Source organism: Anomaloglossus baeobatrachus, chromosome 3 (genome assembly GCF_048569485.1).
Source record: "Anomaloglossus baeobatrachus isolate aAnoBae1 chromosome 3, aAnoBae1.hap1, whole genome shotgun sequence".
Taxonomy (NCBI): Eukaryota; Metazoa; Chordata; class Amphibia; order Anura; family Aromobatidae; genus Anomaloglossus; species Anomaloglossus baeobatrachus.
The window spans coordinates 163,718,787-163,734,291 of NC_134355.1; the positions used below are offsets into that span (position 1 = coordinate 163,718,787).

At 40.2% G+C, this 15,505-nt stretch overlaps 1 protein-coding gene across 1 annotated transcript in view; it reads left to right on the forward strand.

The window, feature by feature from the left end:
- The first annotated feature begins 1,739 nt into the window (after positions 1-1,739).
- VIP (vasoactive intestinal peptide) overlaps positions 1,740-15,505 on the forward strand; it is a 49,186-nt gene continuing 35,420 nt past the window's right edge. Inside the window, exons 1-3 of the mRNA XM_075339566.1 lie at positions 1,740-1,985; positions 4,211-4,327; positions 8,318-8,458. Coding sequence (XP_075195681.1) covers positions 4,221-4,327; positions 8,318-8,458 — 248 coding nt within the window. The 5' untranslated portion in view covers positions 1,740-1,985; positions 4,211-4,220. The remainder of the gene's footprint in view (positions 1,986-4,210; positions 4,328-8,317; positions 8,459-15,505) is intronic.

Sequence of the window (15,505 nt, forward strand, 5' to 3'; positions counted from 1 at the left end):
CTCCTACAAAAGTCCTATATAGTGAAAGGTAGACAAAGGAATATAGGGAAAGGGATATATTTCAACTTCGAAGCTATAGCCAGACACCAGGGCTGCAGGCAACAGGACTCAAGCAGCTACATGAAGCTTCCTGCTTTCAAAGTGGTCAGTTGGGAGTGAATTTCTATAAGCGGCATTAAGTGATGAAACATGTGACCTTAAGGTGGAGGGGAGTGTTCACAAAAAAGCTGCACCTCAGATAGAAGTAACGAGGAACAACCAGCACGGAAAGGTTTCTTAAGCCTTAAGCAGGTTTTACACACAGCGACATAGCTAGCAATGTCGCTGGTGAAAGCACCCGCCCCCGTCGGTTGTGCTTCACGGGCAATTCGCTGCCCGTGGTGCACAACATTGTTAGTCCCCGTCACACATACTTACCTGCCTAGCGACGTCGCTGTGGCCGGCGAATAGCCTACTTTCTAAGGAGGCAGTTCGTTCGGCGTCACAGCGGCGTCACTAAGCGGCCGCCCAATAGAAGTGGAGGGGCAGAGATGAGCAGGCCGAACATCCCGCCCACCTCCTTCCTTCCTCATTGCGGGCGGCTGCAAGTACGGTGATGTTCCTTGTACCTGCGGTGTCACACATAGCGATGTGTGCTGCCGCAGGAACAAAGAACAGCCTGCGTCCTGCAACAGCACTGATAATCGGGATTAGAACGACGCGTCAACGATCAACGATTAGGTGAGTCATTTTGATCGTTAACAGTCGTTTGTGCGTCTCACACGCAACAACATTGCTAACGAGGCCGGATATGCGTCACGAATTCCGTGACCCCAAAGACATCTCGTTAGCGATGTCATTGCGTGTAAAGCCCGCTTTACTGCACCAAAAGAAAGAAACTACATTTAAAATCCAGAGTCACAAAAGGCAATGAAAGCCTTTGATCCCAAACCTGTCACAAGTCTCCCAAGGACAGGAGAGCCTTGTGACATCTATCTATCCATCTATTTAGTGCTGTGTATTCTGGCATGATATAAACAGAAGGAAATGAATAAACAAATACATAAATGGTGTTCCCCTTTAGTTGCACATGTTGAACAGTATAGAAATACCTGCCCAATGCTGTACAGTAAGTAATGAAGCTAGAACCTACAAATGAAACCCCCCCTTCTAACACCTATAGCTCTTGTGCTATGTAAAGCACCCATACAGGATTACATGCTAATACTTTACTATGTACATTGCCAAATATTCTGTAGGTTACATAATAAATTGATATAAATGTATTTATAAATTGCAACAATTTGAAGACAAATAGAGATCCATTTTATAAAGGAGATGTTAGGTGGTTTGTGTCAGACAAATATTCATGATTAATTAAAATCCTTTCTGTGAAACAAATAGAATCAATAAATCAATCCCCCCTGGTAATGAATAAGCCCCTGCAGTGTGGATGTGCAGAATTAATGACAGTATACATTACTCAGGGCTGTACCTGTGTCCCCCTATGTACTGATATGTAATCCTCTGCTGTGGACTAGTTACACGTGTGCAGCTGGTAATGACATTGTGGATGTGCAATCACTCATTACCTAAGTACATTACCCCTCCATAGTTATGTATTGCAGAAGGCATTGATCACTCAGGACTTCATCTGCAGTCCTAAGAAGGAGGTGATGACGACTTTTTAGTGTAACCTCCTGGGATGTGGAGTGACGTCTTCACATAAGCCCCTTGAGTTAGTCTTGTTGACCAGCCCTTCTCTCCCACTCGTTTTATAGGAGCATGTCTCTGTATTAAATGAGACGTTCCCAGGCTGACAAGTGCACAGTGCAGCGCAGGAGGACGGCAGGAGATCACAGCAACTTCCAGCAGCGGCAGCACATCTGGCTCCAGAGACTTGCCCAACACTTGCAGGGACAGCCTCAGCTCTTACTATAGGACCTTCTGGAAAGTCAGCACTGGTTTAAGGACATACAACAGGGGAGAGGCAACCTGCACCCTAAGTAAGTAGCACCAAGCTTCCTATTCCCATGTACACTATGGCAGGGAACTCCAATGTGGAGGAGAGATGTTCAGCAACTTCTGAATGGACTTCTGGGAGGATGTGTATACACAAAAGGGGTTTATACATCTACAGATGGGAAATATGATAAATATCAGATATACTTGTACATTACAGTATGTTAAATATGAAGGGAAAAAATAGAAAAATCTTAGCTAAATATAGGATTGTACAATGTGATGGTGTAAAAAGCGGAGATAAAAGAAATTACATTTCATCAATAAGTTATATATTATAGTTAATAGATACACACATAGATCTAGATATACATAGATGAAGAGGTATTTACATAGAACATCTTTATGGTGGAAATGTGTCATAAATACTTTACCTCATACATATATCAAAGATGGTGAATGGACATATATGACATACATGATGATGAATGACTAGTATTTATATATATTATTGATAGTACTGGAAAAGTGATAAAGCTGGCTAGTTATATTAGATAATAGACAGATAGATAATAAGTAGATAGAGAGACAGATGCATAGGTTAGATAATAGCTAGAGGTAGGTAGATGGATAGACAGATAGATAATAGTTAGATATAGAGAGATAATAGATAGATATATGATAGATATATATAGATGGATATATAGATATAGATAGGTAGCTAAATAGCTTGGTAGATATAAGCCTGATAGATATAGATAGATAGATAAATAGATATAAAGATAATAGATACATAGATAGAGATATAGATAGATAATATATAGATAGATAGATAATAGATAGCGGGATAGATAGATAGATACATAGATAGTTGATAGATAGATAATGGATGGATAGATACATAGATAGATAGATAGATAGATAGATAGATAATAGATAGATAGATAGCGATATAGGTATATAATAGATAGATAAATAAATAGAGATATAGATAGCTAGATGATAGAGGGAAAATAGGTATATAGAGATATAGATAGATAGATAATAGATATAGACAGATATAGATAGATAAATAGATAATTGTGAGGTAGATAAAGATACAGAGATAGATAGATAAATAAGATTGAATATGGGGAGCAATTTTGAAGTATATCAGAGATATAATTAAAGTTGACATTCAGCATGCATTGATGGATACAGTAATACATGGCAAATTACACTAGATTAGATTGAAATTGGCAGAGATAAATAAAAATTACTTGTATATATGATCTCTGGAAAGCTATATTAGGAGCTGGATACAAATATTCAAGCTGCCCCAGTCCAATCACTTGGGTGCATGCATTCTATATTAAACAACTTGCTATTACTTAGAAACTCCAAGATCAGGCTTAAGAAAGGCTCATTGTGCCAAACCATTGTCACACAACTTATGAGCTAATAAAGTTAGTTTTTCCCTTTCATTTTTTTTAACCAAAGTGGTACCTGATCTCTTTGGAACTAGAAGATCGATAGATAGATAGATAGATAGATAGATAGATAGATGATAGATAGATGATAGATAGATAGATAGATAGAGGGATAGATAGATGATAGATAGATGATAGATAGATAGATAGATAGATAGATAGATAGAGGGATAGATAGATGATAGATAGATAGATAGATAGATAGATAGAGGGATAGATAGATGATAGATAGATAGATAGATGGATAGATAGATGGATAGATAGAGGGATAGATAGATAGAGGGATAGATAGATAGAGGGATAGATAGATAGATAGATAGATAGAGGGATAGATAGATAGAGGGATAGATAGATAGATAGATAGAGGGATAGATAGATAGAGGGATAGATAGATAGATAGATAGATAGATAGAGGGATAGATAGATAGATAGAGGGATAGATAGATAGATAGATAGATAGATAGATAGATAGATAGAGGGATAGATAGAAAGATGGATAGAGAGATAGATAGATAGATAGATAGATAGAGGGATAGATAGATAGAGGGATAGATAGATAGATAGATAGATGGACAGATATATGCTTAGATAGAAAGATAGATAATGCGGGCATTTAGATAGTTACAGTAATTCAAAGTAATGAAAGAAGATGATATATATTCCTTATGTATTAGAGTTAATACACATTGTTAGCCTGTTATGTAATTTTTATATTTTCTAGTAATTTTGTTAACAAATTTATTTGGAAAATTGAAATGATGAAATGATGTAATTGTGACAAATGTCTTCTGTTCTCTCAGGGTTGAAGCAATGGAGCATAGAAGCATTTTCCACCTTGTGGTGTTTTTTACCCTGTTCAGTGTTTTCTACCTTCGAGCACAGGCATTACCTCCTTTAGGGACATATTCTAACAGCAGGTAAGAAATATTATTGTATTTTCTAATGCTTTACTTGTATGATCCGCAATGTCAGTCAGCATCAAAGAGAAAGCAATAGTGGCCAAAAACTGGATAACTGTATCATGTATACTATGTAAATGCATTGTGTTGGACACTGTTGCTTCTTAGGTACTGGGAAGAAGGTGGAACTGTAGAGTTTAATGTTTTTGTTCTATCATATTATATTCAAAGATTTTACAGAGAGGAACTTGTTTTTCATGAAACACATAATTATTTTACATTTTTTAGTTCAAATATTGGGATATATTAATGTTGGTTGAATTTTTCTCTTCATTGCTTAGTCAGTGGGCAGAGTTCAAAGTCAATGAAGGTGCATCTTTAAGTAACTAATACTTATATATTAAAGTACTAAATAAGTAGTCATAACAAAAATAGGTTCTAAATATAAAAAAAGATATAGCTTGTTGATACAAAACCGTGATCGGTAAAAGTCAGATCCGCTTCTCCCTATCAATCTTGAGAAAATTTGGTTTACAACAGAAGCAGTGCTCACAAGAAGAGACAGTGAGATACAGGAACAGCTGGAAAATGACTCTTAAAATTATAATCTGCATAGATTAGAATGCAGGAATCAGCAGACACAGGGTATGTATTCTGCTGACAGAGGGCAGCAGTGGGGAAAGAGCCAGACAGCTCCAGTTCAGAACACTCCATATACATTACTGCTTACAACAATTCAGCTTCAGGTTATTTGTACTGAATACCAAGTACTATTCCAGAGAGAAGAGGATGGTGTCAAGAAATAAAGCGTCCAAGGTAATAAAAAAGGGTTCTTCATTGGAAAAGTAAAAAAATTAAAACATGACGAAAAATAGACGAGGACAATCCCAAGGAATCCATTCTTTATGCGTTTCAATCAGTAAAGATCTTAATCATGCTACCAATTGAAGCGCGTAAAGAATGATTCTTGGGGATTTTATTCCTTTATCTTTTTTCTGATGTCTTAATTTTCTAACTTTTCCAATAAATAACCAATTTTTTTATTACTTTGGACACTTTGTTGCTGGACACCACCTTCTTCTTGATGGAGGTCTTTATTTTGTCACAAGGACCACCCAAGGATCCTCTTTCATTCTCATATTCAAATGGTGAACTAGACTTTTTCTACTTGTACTATTACATTATTCACCATGAATAATGAACCTAATGCAAATTGGGAAATCTTCAAGAAAAATGCTTGGGTTCCTCATTGACATTTGGTTCCTTTTTCGCATCGAATACCGGAATAGTACTAGTACTAGGTATTTGGTACGAATAATCCGGACCTGTATATATATATATATATATATATATACATATATATATATATACATATGAGAAATTCTCACTTTCCTACTACTAGTCATAAATGGTATCTTCTGAACTCATAACCTCTTCCACCAAATATGCCTCTCACTCAGACACTTTTGAACAGCAAACAGCATTTATTAAACCCTATTCTTCAGCAAAGTCTAATTCTGCAAACGTTAAGATAATCCAATGGATGTCAATGGTATTTATGGAGACTGGATGCTGAATTGTAACCTTGATCCACGGCCGACCCAGAGTTCGTTGTCTAACAGTTAGATCATTCCACATAGTTAAAATTCTCAAGGGTAAAATACCCCTACTTTTAATAATAATAATAATAATAATAATAATAATAATAATAATAATATAATAATATTAATAATAATAATAGTTTTTATTTATATAGCAACAACATATTCCACAGTGCTGTACAATTCAGAGTTGACATGCACAAACAATATGAGACAATACAAAATAACAAAATTCAGATACTAAGAGGAGTGAGGGCCCTGCTCGTAAGCCTACAGTCTATGAGGGAATAGGGGAGGCACAAAAGGTGAATGGGGGTAAAGACAGTTAAACAGCATTTAACAAACAACACAAGTGATGATGTCTTGCATCTGTATTAGTATGCTCCTCTTTACCACATATTAGAGTACACGCATAGGCTAAATTAGGGTCTCAGTAAGGAAGCTCCCATATAATATTCACTCCAAATCATTACAAAGCCTATGAGACAATTCAACGTGGTAATAGTCACTCACCCACAGTGGTTTGAAATGCTCAAGAAAAACATGCCCCGATACACACGTTTCGATGTCTTCTTCGGGGGGGCCCTAATTTAGCCTATTTGTGTACTCTAATATGTCGTGAAGAGGACGAAATAGACATATGCATGGTTTCCCTCTACTTTTTCACATCTCTAGAAATGTAATTATATTTACATTAGGTCTATCTATATAACTATTGAGTACATGTTTAACGATTAATATTTAATCAAGTATTTATGTCCTTGTCACATGTGGCTTGTTGGCCCTATGTGATTAGTCATCAGAGACACCCTTTTAAAACCTGATCATTGTTATTTGATATTGAATGTATTTGTATGTCACTTCTTGTTTTTATACCATGTAATAAATACTTTTATATTTTTGCAAGAAGTTTGCTGTTGACTTGTTTTTTATATATTTGGTCATCATAGGACCATGACTATGTATCCTCTTAGTTCTCTTGTTATGCAACTAATGAATAACTTAACAGTGAGAGAACAAGGAGTAGATTTGTAAAAACGGTTAAAAAAACCTGTATTTATTCTCCATATTGACCAATCACAGCACAGTATTTTATATTTTGCTTTTGTAAAATGTAGCAGAGCTGTGATTGATCGATTACAAAAGTATGCAACTCCTTTAATGTATTTTCATTGAATAAATTATTGTTATCAATTTGTACTATTTTTCCATTGGTTTGAAGGGAATGTGTGACCACTATAAGTGTAACACTTGTCTGGTACCATGGGCTCAATGTGACCCCATACAGTTTGGCACAACTAGTGTTTTTTTTCATGGTACCAGACAAGGGTTAATATACTGAGATGTTTCATTCTTGGTTTTTATGTGTCATAGACTATATTTTGACAAGATACATTTCCACAACTTTATGAATGCTAGGTAGGAGAGAAACAATCTCAAATTGGGTTTGATCTGTATTACAAGGTGAAAGCTGATGTATGGCTTTGCTCACTTGGATGGATTGTGTCAGACAGAAGCACTGGACTGCACCTAGGATATGCAGGTGCTGCAGCTCCTGTATCAATAGTACTTCAATTAGCCAAGGAGAGGAAGAGGTTAAAAGCTACGCTGCTGTACATAGAGGACGGATGCTAGAACTTTGATATGTGACTTTAATCAACATGTTTCAGAGCAGGTCTCCATCAGGATGATCACATTTTGCGATGATCCTGATGAAGGAGAATTGCTTTGAAACGCATGGATTAAAATAACATATCAAAGATCCAGCTTCCATCCTCTATGTACAGCAACACAGCTTTTAACCTCTTCTTCTCCTTGGCATAACTTTATCAAGTGAGATTTCAATATTTAGTGAAAGACAATGTAAGATGATGTTATGTCTTTTTTAAAAAAGGGATTTGCTCTTTCAACTTTTTCTTACAAATTTGTCCTTTCCTTGATAAAGAGAATAAGATCAATTGGTACTCACCCTCCTTGAGTCCAGCGCTGCTTCTCTGTCTCCGTTCCGGTGAGCATGTACAGGTTGTAGCGGTGACATCACATCAACAGAGCTGCAGCCAATCACTCAGCTCAGCTGGCTACATTTGCAGAGCCTCTGAGCTCAATGATGGGCTGCAGCACTGTAGGTGTGACGTTACTGCTTGTCTATATTCATCAAGGAGTGGTGGAGACAGGACTTGAGGAGGGTAAATTCCAGCTGATTTTATTATTTTTAACACTGCAAGGATTAATTTGTAAAAAAAAAAAAAAGTTAAAATGGGAAAACACGTTAAAATTTCTCATATTATAACAATTGTTTTAAATTGTTTTAAGGGTGTAATGATATAAATCATGTATTTAGCTTTATAGGTTTTGTAATGCACGCTATATCGTTTTTCATATAACTAATACATGTCACTGCTTTTAGGCTTGGAAACAGATTGTCATTTGAAGGAGTAAATGAAGCTGATCAGACGCAAGGGACCTTAAAACAAGATACAGAGATTTTGCAGAATACTCTACCAGAGAATGACAAGTTTTTTCTGGACATGGCACAAGGAGTCGGCAGGTATGCGTAATATCTGAGCTATACGTTATATTCAGCTTGCTTGGTTTCATAAACTATGGATAATTTGTAAGTCCACTCAATTGAAGTAAGCCTCTACGCATTCATTATCAAAAACATGACTAATGTAAAATAAGTGCCCCTGGAATCATTGAAATACTTCTTATTCTACAGGTTTAGGTTGATTCTTAAAGTATATTAAATTACAAAATGGATAATGAACATTTTGGCTTCAAATATGGATTTGTGGTGTCAGTAATATAGTTTGTAGTCATTATAGAGCAAATTATTATCAGTAACACACAACAATCATATGTAATAACATACTACATTAATTTGTACATTTTTGGCATTAGTTACTTTATTTTGTTTGTTTGCTTTTTTCTATATAAACCTCCCCATTGTGTTAATGTCTTCAGGGATTCTCTATCACAAAATTTGTCTTTCAAGGGGTTGTTCCCTAAATGATGTTTTGTACCAATCCGCTGAATAGATGATAAATGTACAATAGCTAGAAATATGGCTGATGAGACCATAAATAATCCCACGAGTGGGGGCCTAAAATCTTATATGTGAATATAGTGGTGCTGAGCATGTGCAACCATCACAATAAACATTCACATGATCACAACTGTTTGATTTAAATAAGTGTCTTGGTGATCCACACTTTCATGATCTGAGGGGTGACATTGGTCAGATTTCTGGCAATCATACACTTAAGGCTACTTTACACGCTACGACATCGCTAGCGATTGCTAGCGATGTCGAGCGCGATAGCACCCGCCCCCGTCGTTCGTGCGACATTTGGTGCTCGCTGCCGTAGTGAACATTATCGCTACGGCAGCGTCACAGGCACATACCTTGTCAGCGACGTCACTGTGACCGCCGAACAATCCCTCCTTCAAGGGTGAGGTGCATTCGGCGTCATAGCGATGTCACTGCGGCGTCACTAAGCGGTCGCCCAATAGAAGCGGAGGGGCGGAGATGAGCGGGACGTAACATCCCGCCCACCTCCTTCTTTCCGTATTGTCAATGGACGCAGGTAAGGAGATGTTCGTCGTTCCTGCGGTGTCACACATAGCGATGTGTGGTGCCGCAGCAACGACGAACAACATCGTACCTGCAGCAGCAACGATATTAAGGAAAGGAGCAACGTGTCAACGATCACCATTTTTGAATGATTTTGCGATCGTTGATCGTCGCTCCTTGCTGTCACATGCTGTGATGTTGCTACCAGCGCCGGATGTGCGTCACTAACGACGTGACCCCGACGATATATTGGTAGCGATGTCGCAGCATGAAAAAAGCACCCTTTAGACTAATGAGCAAAAGGGTTTCAAATCAATATTTTGAACTTTAGACAATCAGCTTGGCTATCTCATAGATAAAATTGACTTGCAACTATTTAGCAAATGGTTAGGTATGTAGAGTCTTGTCATGTTACTGCATTGTTACAGTTTTACTCCTGGTGGTGGAAAAATCATTTTCTTCCTCTATTCTACAAATTACAACCTGTTGTTACATTTCCTAATAGCTGAGTGTGGGTTATTAGGTTGATTCCCAAGCAAAAGTCACTTATTTGAATCTAGGAGCAGCCATGAAAAGGATTTTGTAAGAACAGAGGAACAGCAGCATCCAACTCATTGATAGCGACCTCTTGGCCAGGAAAATTGCCAAACTGCATCATGTGGGTGCCATTACAGTTAGAAGAATACAAACTGAAGTCCATCCATTCATTCAAAAGCCAAAAGGTGGATGTCCAGGCAAAATATCGGAGATAACAAATCAACTTATTACAAGGTCTATCAGTTCTGGTGCGACAAACACGGCAGTGTAGGTGACTCATATGCTTCTGTATGCTGCTGTAAAAGTGAGATCACAGATGTCCATTCAAGCACTGTGTTACGCATGTTACACAAGTCTGGAATAGTGGTTCAAAAAAAGGTGAAGAAGCTATGATTTAAATATCATCATCTTTATTTCGAATTCAGAAAAAAAATACAAAAAGTTGGTAGTAGAAGACTGGAAATGCGTAATTTGGAACGATGAGATGAAAGTCAATAGACTAGGCTCTCATGGGTAAAAATGGGACCAGAAGAAACAAGGAAAATAGAGGCTCAAAAAATTGAGGGAACTGTCAAGTTAATGGAAGGAAGCCTGATGATTGGCATTGTTTCACAGCCAAACACATTAGATCCTTTACCAGGATCGATGGTGGTCTTAATTCTGAGCTATATGTGAGCATCCTACAAGACAAGTTACTTTCTACACTCAAGTACTATGGGTATGAAAAGGACAATTTAGGGTTCCAGCAGGACAACACCCTGAAGCATACATCAAGATTGGTGAAGAAATGGTTCAATGGCAATGAAGTAGAGGTGCTGGATTGGCCCCAGAGTTCCCAGACCTCAACCCAATCTAACAATCTAACCATGATTGGGAATGTTTATAAGGCCCATTTCACACGTCAGTGAAAAACACTGACGTTTTTCACTGGCGTGTAAAACACGCACATGTCCCTGCGTGTGCCGTGATTCACGGCACACGTGGGTTGTCTAAGTGCAATCCGGGCTCCGTTCTCCGTGGCCCATGATTGCACTTAGTAATCAACTCACCTGCGCCTGCTCCCGCTCTCCATGGTGCTGATCGCTCCCGCGGTGCAGCATCTGGCTGGCGCTGACCCCCGCAGCAGCTGCTTCCGGGTCGGCTGTGTCGCGCATCATGAATATGTGTGACAATAATGGGCCGGCTCAGAAGCAGCAAGCTGCACGGGCTGCAGAGGACATCGTTGGACGCCGGGTGAGTTAAAATGTTTTTTATTTTAAAAGCACGTTTTTTTCTGGCACGTGTTTCACGGATCACACCACTGCGTGGTCCGTGGGACATCAGTGATGCCAGAAAAAAATGGACATGTCTCCGTGCGGCAATCACGTACAGGCGGGTACGCCGCACGGAGACACGTGCAGTGAAAAATCACTGACGTGTGAGCAGACCCATTCATTATAATGGGTCTGCGTATGTCAGTGATTCTGGTACGTTTAAAAAAAAGCACAAACGTCCCAGAATCACTGACGTGTGAAAGGGGCCTAAGAGACCTGGGATCAAATATTGGTGTAGACATGCTTGAATCAGATGGGGGCATGCCCAGAAGCATACAGGAAGTGTTGAAATCCAAAGGTGGATTTACCAAATTCCTACAAAATAGAAAAAATTTTATTTATATTTTTAGGAGCAAAATAGTGCCATGACATGACAATAATCTACATAACAAATCATGTGCTAAATAGTTGCAAGAAAAATTTATCTTTTGCTTGTCAGTCTATTACCTATCTACCTGTGGGTAGATAATGTATTCTATATATGGGACAACCCCTTTAAAGAGAGCCTGTCACCATGAAAATGCAGTTAAATCTGCTGGCATCTTGTTATTTAGTGGCGGGAATTGAGTAGATTGATATATAATTTTATGAGAAAAGATTCAGTATAACTTGTATTTTATTCATGTAATCCTCTGCTCTTTCTGGGATTTTTGGTCCAGTGGGTGGTTCTCTCTGTAACTGACAGCTATCTTTCTATAGGTGTGTATACAGAGATAGCTGGCAATCACTAAGAGGACCACCGACTGAACTAAGGTTCGCAGAAAGAGCAAAAGTTTAAATAATGAAAACACAGGTTATACTGAACCACTTCATACAAAACTATGTATCAATCTAACCTGCTCCTGATGCTCTATAACATGGTTCCTGCAGGTTGTACTATATCTTAATGGTGACAGGTTTCCTTTAAGTGCAGGGAATGATAGAACTTCAATTAATTCCATTGTAATATGATTATAAAATATTATATAGCCATTATAAGCAATTTGATTATTTCTCTACTGTGTGGCGACAAATGCAATGGACAAAATGGAAACATTAGCCCAGTGTTTAGTTTTAGGATGAAGTATCGGTGCTGTCCATTCAGTAGGATTCTGGGTGCTTCAAGTTAGAATAGATGGTCTACTAGGTGTTATTAGGGGTTACTTAGGATGGAAAATAATACAGTGGCTCCTTTATTGTAAAAAGAGTAGGGATCAATGCTAGAAACAAACAAAAAAAAAAATACCAAATGCATCAGGGGTAAACATACAGTTAGGTCCAGAAATATTTGGACAGTGACACAAGTTTTGTTATTTTAGCTGTTTACAAAAACATGTTCAGAAATACAATTATATATATAATATGGGCTGAAAGTGCACACTCCCAGCTGCAATATGAGAGTTTTCACATCCAAATCGGAGAAAGGGTTTAGGAATCATAGCTCTGTAATGCATAGCCTCCTCTTTTTCAAGGGACCAAAAGTAATTGGACAAGGGACTCTAAGGGCTGCAATTAACTCTGCAGGCGTCTCCCTCGTTAACCTGTAATCAATGAAGTAGTTAAAAGGTCTGGGGTTGATTACAGGTGTGTGGTTTTGCATTTGGAAGCTGTTGCTGTGACCAGACAACATGCGGTCTAAGGAACTCTCAATTGAGGTGAAGCAGAACATCCTGAGGCTGAAAAAAAAGAAAAAATCCATCAGAGAGATAGCAGACATGCTTGGAGTAGCAAAATCAACAGTCGGGTACATTCTGAGAAAAAAGGAATTGACTGGTGAGCTTGGGAACTCAAAAAGGTCTGGGCGTCCACGGATGACAACAGTGGTGGATGATCGCCGCATACTTTCTTTGGTGAAGAAGAACCCGTTCACAACATCAACTGAAGTCCAGAACACTCTCAGTGAAGTAGGTGTATCTGTCTCTAAGTCAACAGTAAAGAGAAGACTCCATGAAAGTAAATACAAAGGGTTCACATCTAGATGCAAACCATTCATCAATTCCAAAAATAGACAGGCCAGAGTTAAATTTGCTGAAAAACACCTCATGAAGCCAGCTCAGTTCTGGAAAAGTATTTTATGGACAGATGAGACAAAGATCAACCTGTACCAGAATCATGGGAAGAAAAAAGTTTGGAGAAGAAAGGGAACGGCACATGATCCAAGGCACACCACATCCTCTGTAAAACATGGTGGAGGCAACATGATGGCATGGGCATGCATGGCTTTCAATGGCACTGGGTCACTTGTGTTTATTGATGACATAACAGCAGACAAGAGTAGCCGGATGAATTCTGAAGTGTACCGGGATATACTTTCAGCCCAGATTCAGCCAAATGCCGCAAAGTTGATCGGACGGCGCTTCATAGTACAGATGGACAATGACCCCAAGCATACAGCCAAAGCTACCCAGGAGTTCATGAGTGCAAAAAAGTGGAACATTCTGCAATGGCCAAGTCAATCACCAGATCTTAACCCAATTGAGCATGCATTTCACTTGCTCAAATCCAGACTTAAGACGGAAAGACCCACAAACAAGCAAGACCTGAAGGCTGCGGCTGTAAAGGCCTGGCAAAGCATTAAGAAGGAGGAAACCCAGTGTTTGGTGATGTCCATGGGTTCCAGACATAAGGCAGTGATTGCCTCCAAAGGATTCGCAACAAAATATTGAAAATAAAAATATTTTGTTTGGGTTTGGTTTATTTGTCCAATTACTTTTGACCTCCTAAAATGTGGAGTGTTTGTAAAGAAATGTGTACAATTCCTACAATTTCTATCAGATATTTTTGTTCAAACCTTCAAATTAAACGTTACAATCTGCACTTGAATTCTGTTGTAGAGGTTTCATTTCAAATCCAATGTGGTGGCATGTGTCAGGGCAGGGAGGACTGGTAAGCCCAGGAGGTGGATCCACTGGACCGAGTACGCCACCAGGTGGCAGAGTACACGGCAGCCGGAGCACTGACGTGGCCGGGACGGTTATACCCGGGTCAGCAGGATCACGGAGTTCTATGGGATAATGCAGGAAACAGGCACAGGTACCCGGTAGCAACAGACAAACAGTCACAGGAGAGAGCACAAGGGGACCTGAGCATCTAGCTCTAAAGACAAGCTAAAGGACACGTTGATCAGGCCACGCCCCTATGGAAAGGCAAGTCTTATATACCCAGCACAGCCTCATGTCATTTCCTGCTGCAGGTGTGCTGGGCCTATAAGACCAGGAGAGTGGGCGCGGCCCGGTCCTATACAGAATCCTGAGGCCAATACTCAAAGTCAGACTCCTGAGACCAGGAGCAGGACTCAGGGGAGCAGGAGCGGGAGCGGCAGCCATGACTGGTGGACACATGGATTGGATCAGTGGGTAAGGAGTGGTGCTGGGACACGGGGAGCGTGACAGTACCCCCCCCTCTAAGCCCCCCCCTCCGAGCACAGAACCCCAGGGGCACCCCGGATCGAGACACCGGATCGGGACCCAACGCAAAGGCGGGGAAGGACCGCTGACCCCGTACCGCCTTCTTAGCTGCACGGCGCTTAGCCGATCTCCCAGCAGTGGCAACGGGGGCAATGGGAAGAGGAGGACCGTCAGAAACAGGACTGGCAGCGTGGACAACCGGCCCGGGCGTCTCGGACCGGACACAGGACAGGGACTCATCCCCGGCAGCCGTTGGCATCAGAGTCTCAATCGTCAGGGACGGTGGAACGACGCTGGAGAGCGTCGTCACTTCCGGTTCTGGTGGCACCACAGGCACAAGTGCCAGGAGCTGTGGTACACCGCAGGACTGCGTAATATTCCCCTGTTCTTGTGCCATGATAGGGTCAGGTGCCAGGGGCTGTGGTACAACGCTGGATTGCGTCAGATTCTCCTCTTCTTGTGCCATGATAGGGTCAGGTGACAGGGACCGAGGAACAGGCTGTAGGCAGGTATCATGGCACGAGGGACTCCAGCGAGAGATTGCCCCAGAGCGCCAACTGATGTCAGGGTCATGTAGTCGCAGCCAGGGCAGACCCAGCAGGAGCGCAGGAGTCATTCTCGGGATGACGTAGAACGCAATAGTCTCAGTGTGCTGGGTACCAATACAAAGTCTCACGGGTTCGGTGGTGTACCGGACAGGTTCGTATAATTGTTTTCCGTCCACGGAGGCGAACCAGAGGGGTTTTGCAAGCGGGATGACCGGTATCCGATAACGATCCACGGTA